A 21265-nucleotide genomic window follows, 5' to 3' on the forward strand; every position below is an offset into this window, starting at 1 on the left:
CTCCTGACCTGCTAGCGGTTGCAGCTGAGGTTCATGTACGTCAGAGGATCACTGTTTGCTCGCTGTATTTACCTCCATATGATTGCAATTGACTCTGAAGACCTAACAGGTCTTACAGAACAACTCTCCTGATCATTTCTCCTACTGGGAGACTTCCATGCCCATCATATTTTACGGGGTTCGAACTCTTCTTGCCCTCAGGATCCGGTATTGGAGGACCTCATGACATCTCTGGAGCTGTGCGTCCTCAACTCAGACCCTCCAACACATTTCTGTACTGCTAATGGATCATTCTCGGCCATCAACATCGCTTTCTGCTCTCCAGCCCTTGTGGACTCTGCTTAGTGGGAAGTAACTGACTAACTCCATTGCAGTGACAACTTTCCACTGCGTGTTCACCCACTAGATGGAGCTTCGCTGAAAGGATGCAGTCACAATCGTTGATCAGCAGAGCCAACTGGACAATGTTCGGCCCGCTGGCTACGTCCAGGAATAGGTGGACCACGTCATACCATTCCGCTGACCTCTCCATCCCAAACTCTTCTCTTCATCACCGTAAGAGACCCTCTGTGACTCGGTTAACTGATGAGTACTGTGCAGTCATTCAGGTCAGGCGTACAGCCCTGTGACGATTTAAGAGCCGTCCAACGGCGGAAAACCTCGCAGCCTCTCGATCAGCGAGGTCAAAGGCTTGATGCATCATCAAGGAGAGCAAGGAAAGGTCATGAAGAACGTTTCTGGACTCTGTCAACCATTCCACCTGTTCTACTGCTGGATGGGAAGCCATCAGGAGGATTTCCAGTAAAGGCAGTCGGTTACCTATAGTAGCCTTGTTAACTCAAGGGTGCCCCAAAAGAAAACCTGAAGACATTGCACACACAATGGCGGACAACTTGCGCTGACTGCTGCCACTGTTAATCACGATCCAGCGTTCCGTTGTTACTGAGCCACCATGGAAAGGAGTGAGTTGTACTTCAGGTCTAACAATTCAGAGTCCTATAACTGCGCATTCTCCGTGTGGGAGTAAGATTTGGCACTGTTTGCCGCTTGTGATATTTCGTCCGATCACGACCAAATCCGATTCAGCATTCTTCGATATTTGTCAGCAGCATCAAAAGAAATCCTCCTCTACTCTTTTACATAGCAGACCGGCAACTTTTCCAACTCGTGGAGCGAAGTAATTCTGATATCCCTTCTTAAACCAAGAAAGTACCGCTCAAGATCCAATAGTTACCGGAGCGTCGCCTTAATCAGCTGTGTGGCAAAGACCTTGGAGCGAATGGTTAACCGTCGCCTGGTTTGGGTGTTGGAGACCAGTCAGCTGCTAAGTCGCTCTCAGTGTGCATTCAGGAGATTTCGATCCACTGTCGGCAACCTGACCTTTCTAGAGGCGGCTATTCAGCGGGCTCTCTTACGTAAACTGCATTGTGCAGGTACAAAAAAAAAATGGCTCTGAGCACTATGGGACTCAACTTCTGAGGTCATTAGTCCCCTAGAACTTAGAACTAGTTAAACCTAGCTAACCTAAGGACATCACACACATGCATGCCCGAGGCAGGATTCGAACCTGCGACCGTAGCGGTCTCGCGGTTCCAGACTGCAGCGCCTAGAACCGCACGGCCACTTCGGCCGGCCTGTGCAGGTACATCTTTTGATACCAGTAACGCACACAATACTACTTGGAGACAGCTTGTTCTATGTCAGCTGCACCAATGGGGCTTTGGTGGTCATATCTCCATCTTGATTCGGTCCTTTTTATCAAAGCGCTTTTTCGGTACCGAGTTGGTGACATGCTGTCGAATAGTTCCGAACAGGAGAATGGTGTTCCTCAGGACAGTGTTTTAAATTTTACCGTCTTTGCCAGAGCGATAAACAGTATCACGTCTACTGTAAGGAGTCCTGTACAGTGCTCCTTACTTGTGACCGATTTTGGGCCCTGTTCTTCCTCCAGTATTGCAATGGCAACTCGTCAGCTGCAACTTACATTGTAGAGGCTGGAGGAGTAGGCTACAAGGACTGGCTCTATGTTCTGTTCAGAAAAGGTTGTGTGTGTTCATTTCAGTAGTGCTAGTCGGATTTTTAATTTACCTGCGTATTTGGGACACCGTTCTGCGATTTAAGCCAACGATCTTGCCGCAGTGGTAACACAGGTTCCCTTCAGATCACCGAAGTTAAGCGCTGTCGGGCTGGGTTAGCACTTGGATGGGTGACCATCCAGTCTGCCGAACGCTGTTGGCAAGTGTGGTGCACTCAGCCCTTGTGAGGCAAACTGATGAGCTACTTGATTGAGAAGTAGCGGCTCCGGTCTCGGAAACTGACATACGGCCGGGAGAGCGGTGTGCTGACCACATGCCCCTCCATATCCTCATCCAGTGACGCCTGTGGGCAGAGGATGACACGGCGGCCGGTCGGTGGCGTTGGACCTTCATGGCCTGTTCTGGAGGAGTTTAGTTTTTAGTTAAGTTCTGCCATTTAAAGACTTTGGGTGGGATTTGGGCCTTTTTTTTTACTCCAAGCTTCACAAGGCATTGCAGATTTTGAAGAGTCTTATATAACCTCCACTTGTTTTGCAGTTACCTGCTTTCTTGGAGTGGTTATTGCCACTGACATAGGCGGTGGTCACATCATGTCATTATATTTGTGTATAGAAGTTAGTTTGATCTGTATTTTAATTTCCTAGTATTTTACTGCCTATTTTCTTCTGTTGAAATAGATAATCTGTGAATGACCTACTGCTAAGTCGAAACCGGTCGTGATGTTATTTGCGTGATGTGAGACTATGAAGCACAGCGAATGTAATTCCAGACACTTTTAATCTGTTACAAATGCTCATTGCAGCTTACACACCGCTAAGTGTGGAGAAATGTCATCTTAACATTATCACCCATGTACCCCACTGAATAACTATATTATTGTTTCCAGCAAGAAATCACTAATATTATTAGTAATTGTAGAGGTTCAGTCTATCTTGTCGTTGTAAATATTTATCGAATGACGCCGGCCGAAGTGGCCGTGCGGTTAAAGGCGCTGCAGTCTGGAACCGCAAGACCGCTACGGTCGCAGGTTCGAATCCTGCCTCGGGCATGGATGTTTGTGATGTCCTTAGGTTAGTTGGGTTTAACTAGTTCTAACTTCTAGGGGACTAATGACCTCAGCAGTTGAGTCCCATAGTGCTCAGACCCATTTGAACCATTTTTTTTATCGAATGACAATTCCGTCTGAGTGGTAATATTTTGCAGATACTGTTCGTCACACGCGTGCCTCAAGTCTGCACTGTATTTTGTAATGCGGAAGATATTGTCCTGTAGGAGACAGAGTACATCATGGTGTGATATAACGTTGAGGGCCGTGGAACAGACGTTTCCTCTGAAGAGACGTGTCTTTGGCAGCGGACGTCGAATTCACACTGCCCAGACCTGACTACAGAGTCATCCAGAACATGAGTCCAGGTTTTGAGTACAGTGCCTAAGGGCGTGCAATGATAATAGAAATAGGGTAACTACTTATATAAACAGAAAGTATGCCAAAATGTCTAACATGAAGGGCCAAGTCAGTGAGAGACTGCAGTTTTCTTCGTGGCCAAAAATCGACAAGTGAATACTGGTTACCTGCTACGATTGTTCAGAAGACAGCAGCGAACATGTCGCTCTCTCTCCTCGCCTGATAACTGAATATAATAATGCTGTAACAGCGCCCGCAGGAACAGCCATTCAACCGTCATCTGTCCGCGTTCGAATCTCATTAATATTTGCTAGTATCGCTACCGCCTGTTGCGGTCCGCGTGTTTGTTACAGTTTGAATCCAGTATGAATATTTACACACAGTAGAGGCAGGGCCGATGCGCCATTAGCTAGGCTCGTAAATTAAGGAGTGGGACACGAAGCGGAAATAAATGGGCACGCTGGGAAAGGAGTTTAATTGCCTTTGTCATGCGAACACATTGAGGTTAGCTGTTCGATAGATTCCATCCTGTGAATAATCTGTCATGTCAGTGTGGAGGATTACACGAAGTCACCTGTAAAAATGTGGAAGCATATCACATCTGGCGTGATATACAGTGAAACGTTTAGCGATTCAGCCTATAAAAAAAGTAGCTTTCTCGATTACAGGATTATAGTTAACCTAACTGTAATGCTTAGAATGTAACAGTTTATTGCCGAGAACAGATTCCCCGAAACTTTAGTTAAGTTTCAGTTCCCTGAAAAGTAATAGAACGTCCACGCAGAAACTCGTAGGTTGATGTTCAGGCGAAAGGAAGCTACCTTTTCTACAGCTCTTGACTAAAAATGTTTCACGCATTTAGTGAAACAATTATAAACGCATACAGTTTCACTTGATAGCAAAAAGACTAACAGTCCACGCGAAAAACATGGTAAAACAGCTATGATACAACCACTCTTATCCTCACTTCAGCTTTGAAGAATGTTCTGGTTATCACTGGTTCTTACAAAATGCACAGATGTTATCGCAGTGGTAACTTACGAAAACAGAATCCCTGCATGTTTTTGACATGATTTATTTACTTATTGCCTCTAACTAACTGAACCTGCAGTCTATTTACCTAATTTTGGTTTATAACACAAATTATAACTGCAGAAGTATTAAGGCATGCACTCACACAGTCACTCTACGGTGTCGAATAATAAATTTGCTATAGCTTGGATAATGTACCATACGAATACATCACGACAACACGTTTACGTGTAACAGAGCTAATTGTTGGATGTTTTTACCCGCAAACCGATTCTGCTGTTACAGTTCTAGGGTCATTCAAAGAAAGGCTATGGTCAGTAGCGCATAATTCCCATGTCATGTAATACTAACTGCAGGTGACTTTAACCTACCGAATATAGACTAGGAAGTGTATGGATTCATTGCAGCAATGCGAAGTACTTTTGAACAAGTTTTCTGAAAACTGCCTTAAGCAGCTATTTCGGCAGCCCACACTCATTGGAAATGTCTTAGACCTTGTATCTACAAGTAGGCCGGACCGTATCGACAACGTCAGTACAACAACGGGAATTAGCGATCGTGATTCATAACAGCAACTATGGTTATGAAAATGAATAAATCAGATAAGAAGGTTAGTAGAGTGTTTCTGCTAGAAACAGCAGATAAACAGTTGTTAGGATCTTGCTTACACAGTGAAAAGAAATAACTTACTTACAGTAAGATAAATATAAAGGAATTACCGACAAAGTTTAAGCAATACCGATTGAGACTTTCCCGACGTAATAATTGCTTCATTGATCACGGGCGTCGCGTCGGATAATGTCGTGGAAGTGCACAATATTTCAATGAAACATCGCCTCGTCATGTTCTGGTGCTTACTGACGTGTTGCTACAGTGGCTTGCCAATACATACGCTGACTCGCTATAAAAGCGCAGACACCGAGCTGTAACGTCATCGTAGACTTGTTATATAATGAGCAATATTTTGAGCAAACTGACGGTGTTGCTATGGGAGCCTTTTATCTTCCATAGTAGCTAATCTTTTTATGGAAAACTTCAAGGGGAAAGCACTTCAGTCAGTGACGTTGAAACCTAAATATTTCGGGAGATACGTGCAAGACTCCAATGCAGTTTGGCCGCATGGAGCAACAACGCTTTCTGTACTGAGCATTTGCTTCTCTACGGAAGTGGAGAAACATGAAGACCTTCCGTTATTAGATGTCTTCGTCCACAGTAAAGAAGATGGCTCCTTGGGTCACAGCGTGTTTCGTAAACCAACTCACACCTACCCCTATTTATGAGCTGCGAGTTGCCATCACCCATCTCAACGCAGTGGCGTATTACTGTATTACGGACTCTCGTTCATAGGACTAGAGTTATCTCCCCCAGGGAGCGTATCAGCAGATCTTAGTCATCTTAGGTCTGTGTCTGTACAAATCGACTCCTCTCATAAACAGATCCGCAATGCATTTCAACCTGCACGCACTAAAGCTCAAGAACAGCCAAAAGAAACTGAAAACTCCACGAGGATAGTTTTTGTACCCTAAGTTAGTGGCCTGTCCTTTAAGACTGGCAGGCTGCTCGGGAAACATGAAATAAAATGTGCCTTCCGCCCTCCAACGCGACTGCAAACTAAGCTGGGTTCCGTTAAAGACAACCTGAGTATAAGGAGAGCAGGGATATGTAAAATTCCATGACAGTGTGGGAAATCATAAACTGACCAGACGTGCTGCACCGTTAAAGATGTAAGGTGCACTGAACATAGACGTCACACCAGATCGGATCAGCCAGAAACGTGGCTGAACACTGTAATGTGTTAACGTGGGACAAAGCACGAATTATGAAGGTCCTTTCGTTCCCTTCCACATACTTGGACGCAGTCATTTAAGAAGCTGTCAAAATACGTATACGTAACGACCTGAGTAATAGAGACACGGGATCTCAACTCAGCAAGGCATGGGAACCAGCAGTGCCGGTACCAAGGCATCGTCGGCCACAGACAAATGAATCTGAATCAACATAAACGGAGAATCAGCGTCCGCACACTTCAACTGTGCGGCAACGCATTGCTCGTGGGCGAGCTGGGCGCTATATGCGACCGCGCTTTTTCCGCGTCGCGCGTACGACGAGAGTGGCCCGTTTTTCCGGCAGGGGGCAGTTGATGACGCCGTGCTCTACGGTTCGCCTATGATGACGTTATAGTCCAACTCCTTGGGTTCGGAGATTTTCTAACGAGTCAAATCAGAAATGGCTCCAAGCACTATGGGACACTATGGGAGATCTGAGGTCGACAGTCCCCTAGACTTAGAACTACTTAAACATAACTAACGTGAGGACATCACACACAACCATACACGAGGCAGGATTCGAACCTGCGACCATAGCAGCAGCGCGGTTCCGGACTGAAGCGCCTAGAACCGATCGGTCACAGCAGCCGGCTAACCAGTCTGCGTATGTATTGGCAAGCTCCTGCAGCAAACGTCAGCAAGCAACTGAAAACGTCGAACAGCTGTCTCGTTGAAATATTGTGCAGCTTCCTCAACATTATCCGAAGCGACACCTGTGAACCAATGAATCTAAGTACATTGTAAAATGTGGTCTGGGGATTTATGTGCTTCTTAAGTGGTTTAAGGACGAAAAAAAACACCATAGCTTAATAACAAGATTCGGAAAATTCTGAGGAAGCAGAGACTGGAGAAAACAAAAAAAAGGTTCAAATGTGTGTGAAATCTTATGGGACTTAACTGCGAAGGTCATCAGTTCCTAAGGTTCCACACTACTTAACCCAAATTCTCTTAAGGACAAACAACACACACACCTATGCCCGAGGGAGGACTCGAACCTCCGCCGGGATTAGCCGCACAGTCCATGACTACAGCGCCTTAGACCGCTTTTTTTTTAAATCTCATTTTGTTCGTTTTCGTTCGTTGTATCTGCTCTAGGCGGACATGGAAAGACACCCGTTGCAGTTCTTTGTTGATTCATTAACTCAGTTTTTTATTACAGAGGGCAGCTAGCCCTCTGACCGAACACGCTGAGCAAAATAAAAATCGTGTGACGAGGGATCGAACCCGAGACCTTCGTATTCGTAGTCCTGCTCTTTATCACTTTGCCCCTACGTAACAATTATCGCTCGGCTAATCCCGCGCGGCAGGCTGCAGCACTCTCGGTTCAAAAGATAGCGCGCAAAGGTTAGTAAAGATTCGGGCGTCTGAGAAAAGAACTATGCACGAAGGACGCAAGTGCTACCACCGTCATACCTTAGCAAAAGATCTCGCAGAGAAAGCGAGATCCTATGTAAAACCACTACCTCGGAGATGCTCTGTTCCATAGCTCGGACGCCCTCTATAACGTCACGTTCAAACTCACTTTAGTCTTGATAATCTGCCATTGTAGCAGCAGCAACCGATCTAACATCTAGGGCAGACGTCTTCTATAGGCATTGTCGACCGCAGCGTCATATGCTGCCTGTTTACATATCTGTGTACGTGAAAACATATGCATGCACCAGTTTCTTTGGCGATTCAGTGTAGTTTGGAAAACAACCAGTATGCAGGAAGGCAAAAGAAAGCAAGCAGTATTTGCTTATTTCGTTTCTGAATACAGTAAGAAACGCAACAGGAGGTTTTGGACTCAAGCAACGGTTAGTTCACGGCTGCATAAAGGAACGTTCGTGACACTATTTATAGATTTAAGAGAAAATGAAAGTAAGTGGCATATTTTTGAACGAATGTACACTCATTTTTGATTAACAGTAAAGTAACAGCTGTAACGTCAACTGTTCATCTTTTCCAAGTACAGGATGACAATTATTGAATTATATGAAATAAAATCGTCATAATTTCTGAACGGTTTGCGTTAGGACTTTCAAACTTTACTGTTGCCCGTGGGGCATAATGGGAATTAGTATGCTTATGTATAGTTCGGTTTAGCGACGAACCTCACTTTCATGTGGGTGGGTTCGTCAATAAACAAAATTGGCGAACTCGGGGAGCTGAGAATCTGGATATCGCGATCGAGAAGTCTCTTCATTCTCAGTGGGTGACTATGTGAATTGCAGTGTCCTGTCACGGAATAATCGGTGCGATATTCCTTGATGGCACAGTGACTACCGAACGGCACGTGAAGGTTTTGGAATACGATTTCATCCCCTTTATCCAAAGTGACGCTGATTTCGTCAAGATGTGTTTCATACAAGACGGAACTCGAGCCCATCGAAGCAGGAGAGTGATGTCCTGATGTCCTGGAGAAGCACTTTGGAGACCGCATTCTCGCTCTGGGGTACCCAGAAGCCACTGCCATGGACATCGATTGGCTGCCAGATTCTCGGGATCTGAACATATGTGACTGCTTTTTGTGGGGCTATATTAAAGACAATTTGATCAGCAATATTCTCAAAACCGTTGCTGAGCTGAAAACAGCCATTCAGGAGGTCATCGACAGATTCGATGTTCGAACACTTCAGAGGGTCATGCAGATTTTCTCTATTCGTCTGCGCCATATCATCGCCAATGATGGCAGGCATATCGAACATGTTAGAACCTAAATCTGTAGTGATGTTTACATGTTGAATAAACTATACGCACGCCGTGGTTCGTAACTAATTTATTTTCATATAGTTCAATAATTGTCAATAATTGTCACCCCCATCTGGGCAGTGGCTCCACTGTAATTGATCTGCATTATCAATACATAATCGGCCACAGATTGCTACCTAAAAATGTGAGGAATGCTTGTGAAGCTCAGTGAGAAGTATTGCACAGAGAGTGCATATTGAAATTAACAGAACGAATGATGGATTTGGAAAGCATACTATGGGCTCTGGATAATGAACTTGGATCAACCCAAGCAGGAACGTCGCTTAGCGGTAGAAGAAATGTTTTCGCTGATTACTTAATAGAGAATGCCGGCAAAGTACCATGACAAGACAAAATTTTCTAAATCTTGTTGGGGGCCGGCCGGTGTGGCCGAGCGGTTCTAGGCGCGCCAGTCTGGGACCGCGAGACCGCTACGGTCGCAGGTTCGAATCCTGCCTCGGGCATGGATGTGTGTGATGTCCTTAGGTTAGTTAGGTTTAAGTAGTTCTAAGTTCTAGGGGAATTATGACCTCAGATGTTAAGTCCCATAGTGCTCAGAGCCATTTGAACCATTTTAAATCTTGTTGGTAACAATCGTGGTGAACATTGAATCAATGTAATCTCGAACGTGAGAGACTATTCAATTTACGTCAGCATTAAAATGCGTGGAATTGAACATTTAGTGTGTTGAACACAATAAAGGAGTGATTTCATTGAACCAGCGGAAACAAACAGAATCTTTTTAAACTGTTTTTGCTAACTGAAGATGTTCATTCAGACGAAAGGGCTCTCGCCACGGAGAAAAGTATTTGCTGCTTAGTGCTGTCTTAACTTTTAAGTGGCCACGTTCGAGCAAAAAGGCCACCTCTAGAGCACTAACGCTGACTAGTTGACTGTGACGTTTACCTACATAAATTCTCTCCCGGTTCTGTTTCGCAGCAAAATCCTCACCAAACCTGAACCGTGTGGCTCTCTTCTTAAGCCTATCGTGATACTGCTTGCGAGATGTGTCCCATATTTCTGAGTATTTTTTCACTCCTTCCGTGAAAAATTGCAAGTCCACAACGACTGCATCTACGGCAGGCTGACGACGGATGTTACTACGGTTGCGAACGCTTATGCGTTGCCCCATTCTCCTAAAACGACCGCTACTTCGCGGCGATCGGCGAGGAGATCGTTGCGATGCAGCACTTGTTGGCGAGCACGATCGACGCGTCTCACACCGCGTTCTCGCTGCGAGTTCGCAGTGTCACCGCCGTAATGTGCGCCGGTCCATTGGTTCACGTGCACTGCTGAAACGCGAAAGACAATGACGCTGCGAACTCGCTATGATAAACCACCCGTGGGTATCGAGCCATTACATCCTCCCCTTACCTGGTTGTGCCCGCAGCACCACCAGAGGCATGCAGCCCCGTGGTGCGAAATGGCCGTAACATTTTGGCTCATCAGAGTATACAACTACAATACTGGCCATTAAAATTGCTACACCAAGAAGAAATTCAGATGATAAACGGGTATTCATTGGAAAAATATATTATGCTAGAACTGACATGCCATTACATTTTCACGCAATTTTGGCGCATAGATTGTGAGAAATCAGTACCCAGAACAACCACCTCTGGCCGTAATAATGACCTTGATACGCCTGGGCATTGAGTCAAACAGAGCTTGGATGGCGTGTACCCGTACAGCTGCCCATGCAGCTTTAACACGATACCACAGTTCATCAAGGGTAGTGACTGGCGTATTGTGATGAGCCAGTTGCTCGGCCACCATTGAACAGAAGGTTTCAGTTGGTGAGAGATCTGGAGAATGTGCTGGCCAGGGCAGTAGTCGAAAATTTTCTGTATCCAGAAAGGCCGGTACAGGACCTGCAACATGCGGTCGTGCATTATCCTGCTGAAATGTAGGGTTTCGCAGGGATCGAATGAAGGGTAGAACCACGGGTCGTTACACATCTGAAATGTAACGTCCACTGTTCAAAGTGCCGTCAATCTGAACAAGAAGTGACCGAGACGTGTAACCAATGGCACCCCATCCCATCACGCCGGGCGATACGCCAATATGGCTATGACGAATACACGCTTCCAATGTGCGTTCACCGCTATGTCGCCAATCACGGATGTGACCATCATGATGCTGTAAACAGAACCTGGATTCATCCGAAAAAATGACGTTTTGCCATTCGTGCACCCAAGTTCGTCGTCGAGTACACCATCGCAGGCGCTTCTGTCTGTAATGCAGCGTCAAGGGTAACCGTAGCCATGGTCTCCGAGCTGATAGTCCATGCTGCTGCAAACGTCATCGAACTGTTCGTGCAGATGGTTGTTGCCCTGCAAACGTCCCCATCTGTTGACTAAGGGATCGAGACGTGGCAGCACGATCCGTTACAGCCATGCGGATAAGATGCCTGTCATCTCGACTGCTAGTGATACGAGGCCGTTGGGCTCCAGCAAGGCGTTCCGTATTACCGTCCTGAAGCCACCGATTCCATATTCTGCTAACAGTCATTGGATCTCGACCAACACGAGCAGCAATGTCGCGATACGATAAACCGCAATCGCGATAAGCTACAATCCGACCTTTAACAAAGTCGGAAACGTGATGGTACGCATTTCTCCTCCTTACATGAGGCATCACAACAATGTGTCACCAGGCAACGCCGGTCAACTGCTGTTTGTGTATGAGAAATCGGTTAGAAACTTTCCTCATGTCAGCACGTTGTAGGTGTAGCCACCGGCGCCAACCTTGTGTGAATGCTCTGGAAAGCTAATCATTTGCATATCACAGCATCTTCTTCGTGTCGGATAAATTTCACGTCTGTAGCACGTCATGTTCGTAGCGTAGCAATTTTAATGGCCAGTAATGCATTCCTTATTGTGCCTAATAAGCATGGAGTATGTTCGCTTGTGTTACTCTTTTGAAAAGCCTGTATGTGCAAAGCCAACAATCTCAGCAGCGCGATTTCTGCGACAGCCAATGCTGCCGCCCTCAGTGCCTACCGCGAAGTTAGAGGCAACTGATTTACATAAATTGCCCGTGTCTGTGTGCAGGTGCTGAACAAGGGCCCGAAGAGCCGCGCCTTCTACCGCATCCAGGCGACGCGCAAGATGGTGGGCGGCGGCAACATCATGCGCAAGATCGCGGAGCGCGCGCAGAGCGACCTGAGCGAGGTGAAGGCGGAGATCGCGCGCCGCGACGACGAGGCGCAGGCGGCCGCGCAGGCCCAGCAGGGCGCGCGCGTCTACTTCGAGCCGGGCCACTACACCGTCATGGAGAACGTGGGCACCTTCGAGCTGCGCGTGGTGCGCGAGGGCGGCGACCTGGGCCAGCAGCTGCTCGTCGACTTCGCCACCGAGGACGGCACCGCCGTCGCCGGCGACGACTACGTCAAGGCCTCCGGCACGCTCGTCTTCCAGCCGGGCGTCACCGAGCGCACCTTCACGCTGCAGGTGGGTACGTGCGCGCACGCGCACGCCATATATTGCCTACCACTGAACCACTGACCGAGCCCAGTACACGACACACACATTTCCAATGCAGTTGCTGTCCGTCCATTGCACTGTGTGCACTTGTCAAAGAGTATAATATGGGAAAACACACTATTTTCACTAGCTTCATTAATTATTTTTCTGTCATAGGTTTCGGATTATTAGCCGGTAGTCTAGCATAAATGACATAGCTGTTACTTGTAGTTGTGGTCTTATGTCCAGAGACTGGTTTGATGCAGCTCTCCATGCTACTCTGTCCTGTGCAAGCTTCTTCATCTCCCAGTACCTACTGCAACTTACATCCTTCTGAATCTGATTAGCGTATTCATCTCTTGGTCTCCCTCTACGATTTTTACCCTTCACACTGCCCTCCAATACTAAAATGGTGATCCCTTGATGCCTCAGAACATGCCCTACCAACCGATCCCTTCCTCTAGTCAAGTTGTGCCACAAATTTCACTTCTCCCCAATTCTAGTCAATACCTCGTCATTAGTTACGTGATCTACCCATCTAATCTTCAGCATTCTTCTGTAGCACCACATTTTGAAAGCTTCTATTCTCTTCTTGTCCAAACTATTTATCGTCCATGTTTCACTTTCATACATGGCTACACTCCACACAAATGCTTTCAGAAACGACTTCCTAACACTTAAATCTATACTCGATGTTAACAAATTTTTATTCTTCCGAAACGCTTTCCTTGCCATTGCCAGTTTACATTTTATGTCCTCTCTACTTTGACCATTATCAGTTCTTTTGCTCCCCAAATATCAAAACTCCTTTACTACTTTAAGTGTCTCATTTCCTAATCTGATTCCCTCAGCATCACCTGATTTGATTCGATTACATTCCATTATCCTCGTTTTGCTTATAATACTATAATCATGACCAGGAAAGAAACTCCAAATTTTCTCCTCCTTACATTAAAACACCAAAGAAACTGGTACATCTGCCTAATATCATGTAGGGTCTCCGAAAGCAGGTGCTGGAACAAGACGTGGCACGGACTGGACAAATGTCTGAAGTAGTGTTGGAGGGAATTGACACAATGAACCCTGCAGGGTTGTCCATAAATCTGTAAAAGTACGAGGGGGTGGAGATAACTTCTGAACAGCATATTGCAAGGTATCCCAGATATGCTCAATAATGTTCGTGTCTGGAGAGTTTGGTGCCCAGCGGAATAGTTTAATCTCAGAAGACTGATCCTGGAGACACTCTGTAGAAATTCTGGGCGTGTGTAGTGTCGCATTGTCCTGCTGGAATTCCCAAAGTCATTCCGAATGCAGAATGGACATGAATGTATGCAGATGATCAGACAGGTTGCTTACGTACGTGCCACTTGTCGGAATCGAATCTGGACGTTTCAGGGTTCCAGTATCACTCCAACTGCACACGCCCCACACCATTACAGAGCCTCCACCAGCTTGAACAGTCCCCTGCTGACATGCAGGGTCCATGGATTCATGAGGCTGTGTCCATAACTGTACACGTCCATCCGCTCGATACAATTTGAAACGAGACACGTCCCACTAGGCTACATGTTTTCAGTCATCAACAGTCCAATACCGGTGTTGACGGATTCAGCTGAGGTGTAAAGCTGTGTGTCGTGCAGTCATCAAGGGCATTCGAGTGGGCCTACACCTACCAAAGTCCAGATGGATGATATTTCCTTGAATGGTTCTCACGCTGACACTTGTTGATGACCCAGCATTGAAATATTCAGCAATTTGCGGAAGGGTTGCTCTTCTCTCACGCTGGACGATTTTCTTCAGTCGCAGTTGGTCCCGTTCTTTCAGGAATTTTTTCTACCGGAGATTCGATGTTTTGCTGGATTCCTGATATTCGTGGTACACTAGTGAAATTGTCGTACGCGAAAATCTCCACTTCATCGCTACCTTGGAGGCGCTCTGTCCCATCGCTCGTACGCCCACTATGACATCACGTTCAAACTCACTTCAATCTTGATAACCTGTCATTGTATCAGCAGTAACCGATCTAACAACGGCGTCAGACACTTGTCTTATATAGGCGTCGCCGACCGCAGCACCATATTCTGCCTGTTTACTTGCTCTGTATTTGAATACGCATAACTATACCAGTTTCTTTGGCGCTTCGGTGTAAATCGTCAGTATTCCAAGGCTCAGCCTAGTTTTGTCTGTAATGGGAAAATCCTGTGTGTACCTCAGTTTTAGGTGATCCTTTGACGATGTATGAAAGGAAAAATGAAGATGGTTTGAGGTGTGAATTGATGTTTGTGTAAGGGAGGTCACTGGACGAGGGTAGTCGATGAAGCTACCTTACCCACAATACCAGAATGGTATAGTGGACGATACATCTTTCTAGTAAGTGGCCAATTCGGGTTGAAGTCCAGCCTTTGTCACAGATTTTAATTTATTACTTCAGGTTCTATTCTTATCGAAGGTAAGGTTGACACTCAGTTTGTCTCCAGAAAAATTTAATTTCATCAGAGCAAAAAAAACTTTCATTTTTCTTGGCCACCGTAAAAACTTTTTGTACAGAAGCAAAATAAAAAATGTATCGAGCACTTGTTGTATAACTACCTGAAAGACAGTATCTTCCTTCGCCACGAAGCTATGTGTAACAGTGTGTCGCTTTAAAATAGAACCCTATATATTTTTTAATCGGTATGCACGTTCCGTCCTCAAGACCTGTCCAGAAACCCACAGCGCTACGTTATTCACACAAGACTCACTGAAAAGGTAACACACAACGATCAGTTTAGCTTTAGGAAAGGTAAAGGCATCAGAGACAATTCTGACGTTGCTCTTGATAATGGAAGCAAGACTGAGGATAAATCAGGACAACAGAAGATGGCGCAAGATGCTCAAAATTGTGAGAATAATAGGAATAAGCCATAGGGTATGACGAGTGATACACAGTATGTACGAGCACCAGGAGCGGTCAATAAGATTAAAAGACCGAGAACGAAGTACTCGGATTAATGAGAGTTTAAAACGGGGATGCAGCTTTTGGCTCCTACTGTTCAAACTACACATCGAAGAAGCAACGGCGGAAATAAAAGAAAGTGGCTTTAAAATTCAGGGTAAAAGGATATAAATGATAACATTCGCTGATGGCAGAGCTACCCTCAGTTAGAATTATAAAATCTCTTGAGCAGTATGAACAGTCTAAAGACCACAGAATATGGCTCGAGAGTAAACCGAAGAAAGACAAAAGCAATGGGAGTGGCAAAACTGAGGATAGCAAGAAACTTAACATCAAAGTTGGTGGTTACGAAGTAGACGAAGTTAGGCGATTCTTCTATCTTGGAAGCAGAACAACTCATAAACTACGAAGCAAGGGAGGACATAAAACATAGACTACCATAGGGAAACAAAGCGGACAAGATATCAAACATTGGCCTTTATCTGAGGAAGAAAATTCTGAGAATGTACGTTTGGAGCGCAGTATTGTGGTAGTGGATCATGAACAGTAGGAAAACCGGAACAGAAGAGAATCGATTTGTTGAGATGTGGTGTTGCAGGAGAATGTTGAAAATTGGGTGGTCAGATAAGATGAGGTATGGGGAGTCACTCAGCAGAATCGACGATGAAAGCGACATACTGAAAATATTGACAAGAAGAAGGGACAGGGCCATAGGACATGTATTAAGACATCGGGAAATAACTTCCATGGTACTAGAGGGGGTTGTAGAGGGTAAAAACTGAGTGAAAGACAGAGACTGGAATACGTTCAACAAATAATTGACGATGTAGGACGCAAGAGCTATTCTGAGAGGAGGAGGCTGGCACAGGAGGGGAATTCACGGCGAACCGCATTAAACCAATGAGAAGACTGATGAGCAAGAAAGAAAAAAACGAAAACGCAACTTGTCCACTTACTGTAACTGGCAGAAAACAAATGGTAACACAAGGAAAATGCACATCGGTCATACAGTGAACCATCTTGGTTTGAAGGTTTCATGAGTACAATGTACACCAATGAAGAGAAGGTAGAAATGTAAGTTAGAAGAAATGATACTGCAATAATGATTTCTTACTGACAACAGGGGTCCACGCTGAAGAGGACAGTAGTATTATGTCGAAATAGGGGAAAGCGTGTCATGGATGTGATACTCGAGATGAAATAGCTGTCATTAAAAAGAAGACGCTTTTCGTTGCGGCGAAATTTCAATTACCAGCTTTCCCCTCCGAATGTGAAAATATTTTGTTCACTCATAACTGCACAGGGACCAGTGACCACCGTAATAAAATAAAGGAATCAAACCTTCAAACCGATCACATCAAGAGTTAGGTGTTTGTTTTGCCAGTGTGCTACTACTCTTATTTAGATTCTATCTGGTATTTGGTTTACATTCCTCAGTCTAAGGGCAATAGTTTTGTTTATCTATGACGTCTTTCTGAAGGTGTAATTAATCCCACAACACTTACTGTTATTACTATTGAGTAGTTACACCAGCTGTCATACAGCCTTGGACTTTGGTTTATGCCCTAGAGTAATGAAGAGAGAAAGTAAGTAATTTAGGTAAATTTTGTCTCACTCGTGCCCACCGCAAGGGCACTGTCCACCACTTTGGTCGACCTTCAAACTTCATCAACAGCTTGATATTTTATCGGAAACAAACTCTCCTCCATGATACGGTTCGAATACACGGAGATGGTGCACATTACATAAGTACCCGTACCCATAATGTCTGATCAAATGTTGTAGAATGTAAAGGGACTTTATTTCTTCATGTTTTGGGGGAACAACTATAGCATGTGGGTGTGTACGATGAGGATGAATATTTGGAATGCATCTCAGATTGAAATTGGTGATCTACTATAATGATCAATAAACCACATAAAACACATAAACCGTTATCCAATCACTACGAAAACAGCATACTCCCTTACTTGCGTGATAATCACGCTTCGATAAAATTACGGGAGAAAACCAGCGTAAACGACTTCTGAAGGAAAGATATGAAAACTGGGAGACCGCTCAAAGAAGAGAATAATCCTGTACTGACGTTGGACTAGTCATATGCAACATACTGAGTAAAAGATACGTCATTGAACCGCACTGGTGAGACACAATGAGCAACGGAGTAACTGCAGTTGATGACAGAGCTTTGCGACTAAAATTAATAAATTCCGTAACTGTCACTACATTTAAAAAACATTCTCGCACTTGGCGGTCAACTCCTCAAAGGTTTTTACGCCAGATACACAGAAACACAGCTATCAAATTCGCGTAAATTCACATCAAAGCGACGAGTTGATCGTTGAAGGCGATAATTTCGACTAAGAAGCAACTGCAGACTTCTTCTTACTTCTACATGAGGCTTATTACACAAAATAATGAAGCTGCTCATTATTTTGTATCAGCATCGTTATGCTTGGAAATTGAAGAAAACTCTCCTTCTATGTAAACGCTGAGAGATCCTGATTTAATATAACACAGTACTTGCGGCACATCAGAAGTGATATGGCCAAAGGAAGAATTCAGATTCAAATATCGCTCACGAAAAGCAATAGAAAATCTTCAAGATTTGAAACAAGAAACAGGCAAGAGAATTTAGTGAAATTAACGAAGCGATTTCCTAACAAAAGACAAATATCTGGCGCAACTAACTGAAGTAGAAATCGTACCAAAGCATTTTACAAGGAACATCAAGGATTATTCATGCTTACCAATAGTTCGGAGAGAAAAAACGGGAGCAGTATGATTCGCAAAAAAAACAGATTTGACAAATCTCTCTGGAGAATAGTATTAAGGTTGGCACTACACCATCAGAGAGAACAAGAAAATCTCTTTTCCCTTTACCGGCAGATTTGAATATATACACCCACACATTCTTGCTTGCGGAGATTATTCTTGGAATGGATGAGGAGAGCATGCAAGGTTATTGCACAAAACAAATACTTTCGTACCATGCATACTCTCTTTCCAAGGGACTACAACATAGAGAAAAACCATTCGTGTAATATATACACGAGGTTACCATGAAATGTACGAGAAAAATGAAAGTGGGCTAGACAGCCCCCTTTCACTTTTTCCTATCTGCTAATCCAGAATAAAATGATAGATAAATAATCTGGAAGTGGTTCGGTGAACCCTCAACCAAACACGTTGGTGTGAATGTCAGATAGGCATATAGATGTAGACGTAGTACTTTTAAGCAATACATTGCGTACAATAAAGCCAGTCCTTGATCAAAAACTCATATTTTGTCGTGATTGAAGACAGGAGTAAGTTCACTGAATGGTTAACGATTTTATTTGGGTTTCGATTTGTCTGCTGCTATCTCCAGCAAATAGACGAGTTACGTTACCCTGGGTATCTGCACAATATGCTAGTACAGGAGGCTCAGTTAATTTGCATTATGTTTTTAATAACGTCGTATTTATGAGAATAGCAGGTTTCGGAAACTTTTGAACAAATCTTGACAAGAGGAAGTGGATTACCGAATACAAAAGATAGGGTACTCCTGTTCATGTCTTCGTAACAAAGAAGTTATAGAAAAGGCAATCATGCTCATTAATGCCCCCTGGTAGTTAAACAACATTTGCTTGACGTATTTTTATTTTGCTTCTGGACAAAAAGGTACTTGGGATGGTAAAGATAAATGGTACACACCATGTACAGATTAAAACATTCTTAATGACAGAGCATCAAAATAAATAAATAACTGACACTTCAATTTATACCGGGGCACAATTTAACAATATTTGATTGGGTAATCAACATTACCAGTATCAGATTATGTATAATAACTGAAGTTAATTTGCTTGTATTGTAGATGTTCTGGATTGTTCTTCTAATGTCTCTCTGTCTCCAGTATTGCTGTCAGATACACTTTTTGTCCATTGGGTGGAGAGGGCAGTATTTCTACATCAACTATGTAAGTGGTTTTCAAACAATACTGCGGAAAGACGAAGCCTATTTTCTGCAGTTTCCAGCGGCTGTAGTGTTCTTTAAGTTCGGTGCACAATGATCCATCCATTTTTCCCATCTAGTACGAGCCACACTCTTTGCAACAGATCTTGCTTAAGGAAACGCTAAATGCGGAAGGACACCAATGTATTTTATGCCCTTTTTTGCTGCTTACAGTAGATCAAAAGTTGTAAGGCGATATTTGACCATATCAGCATGATAATCCATCCCATAATAAAGCAGCATCTGCGAGACAATGGTTTCCCGACAATAACATTCTTGAAATGGATGCCCTGCCCAGAGTATCGACCTGACACCACTGGAATATCTTTCGGATGACTCAGAACGTCGACTTCGCTCCAGAAACCAGTGTCCAACATCACTACCGTCTCTTGTTTCAGCTTTCGAGGAAGAATCGTCTTACATTCCTAGACCGATGTTGAGATACCAGATTGAAGCTGTCCCCAGCAGAGCAGAGTTCAGACGTCGCAAAAGTGAAAAATGGACACACCCCGTTTCAACATCGATTAATACGTGTGTGGAAACTTCGAATACAACACTGTACGGAAGTGAATGATGCACTGTGGGAAAACTGGAAAAGAAGGGAATCTAAACTTTTTGGATGTTGAGATTCAGTTGGACTCATTAGAAATGAGGGCCGGCCGCGGTGGTCTCGCGGTTCTAGGCGCTGCAGTCCGGAACCGCGGGACTGCTACGGTCGCAGGTTCGAATCCTGCCTCGGACATGGACGTGTGTAATGTCCTTAGGTTAGTTAGGTTTAAGTAGTTCTAAGTTCTAGGGGACTGATGACCTAAGATGTTAAGTCCCATAGTTCTCAGAGCCGTTTGAACCATTTGATATTTCTTCCAAAGCCTGATGGTATTTCTCCAGAAGACTCAGAGTCTAGAAAACAGCTCGAATAGACAACCTGGCACTTCTGCCAACGATTTTAGAAATATCGAAGGAACGGCTTCTATCGCTTCTGCCTTATTTGATCGCAAGTCTTCCAAAACTCTGTTAAGATCTGAGTGTAACTCTGCTGGTGCATCCGCTTCCGCAGCCTTAGCGGCTACCGATAGAGTGTATTGCGGTTGTGCCGCACAGGTGATCGACGACGACGTGTTCGAGGAGGACGAGCACTTCTACGTGCGGCTGAGCAACGTGCGCGTCGCGGAGCCCACGTCCAAGACGCCGACGGCGGTGCCGCCGCCGCAGCTGGCCAGCCCCTCGCTGGCCACCGTCATGATCCTGGACGACGACCACTGCGGCGTGTTCGCGCTCGCCGACCGCGACGTCGAGATCATCGAGTCCGTGGGCACGTACGAGCTGCGCGTGACGCGCTACAGCGGCGCCAGGGGCCGCGTCGCCGTGCCCTACTCCACCGAGGACGGCACCGCGCACGCCGACAAGCAGTACGAGGCCGCCAGCGGCGAGATCATCTTCGACAACAACGAGACCGAGTGAGTACCCGAGCGCAGCCTGCCAGATTGCAATGATCAGCCAGAGCATTATGACCACCCACCTTTTATCGAGATAAACCGTCTAGGCTACAGCAGATTCACCTGACTGCTAATCAGAGACACCCATGGTGCATGCGGTATCAGTGAGCATGCTGTCCGTGCGTAGAATGAGAAAGGCGCGCAGTCTATCTGGGTTTGACCGACGGCAGACTGTGATGGCCCGAAGGATCGGCAAGAGCATTTCGGAAACTGCACGACTGTCAGGTGCTGGTGGAGAGCTGTGGTGAGTGTATTCAACAGATGGCGAAACAAATGTGAAACCACTTCCAGACGTCGTGTGGTTGGATGGCCACTCCTCATTACACTTATCAGACGTCGTAGGCT

The 21265-nt window shown here is 45.1% G+C and overlaps 1 protein-coding gene across 1 annotated transcript in view; it reads left to right on the forward strand.

Annotated features, from left to right (window-relative positions):
• Positions 1 to 20885, forward strand: part of LOC124758756 (sodium/calcium exchanger 3-like) — a 232404-nt gene extending 211519 nt beyond the window's left edge. The window contains exons 2-3 of the mRNA XM_047249085.1: positions 12083 to 12481; positions 20526 to 20885. Coding sequence (XP_047105041.1) covers positions 12083 to 12481; positions 20526 to 20885 — 759 coding nt within the window. The remainder of the gene's footprint in view (positions 1 to 12082; positions 12482 to 20525) is intronic.
• Positions 20886 to 21265: the final 380 nt, after the last annotated feature.

Source organism: Schistocerca piceifrons, chromosome 1 (assembly GCF_021461385.2).
Source record: "Schistocerca piceifrons isolate TAMUIC-IGC-003096 chromosome 1, iqSchPice1.1, whole genome shotgun sequence".
NCBI lineage: Eukaryota > Metazoa > Arthropoda > Insecta > Orthoptera > Acrididae > Schistocerca > Schistocerca piceifrons.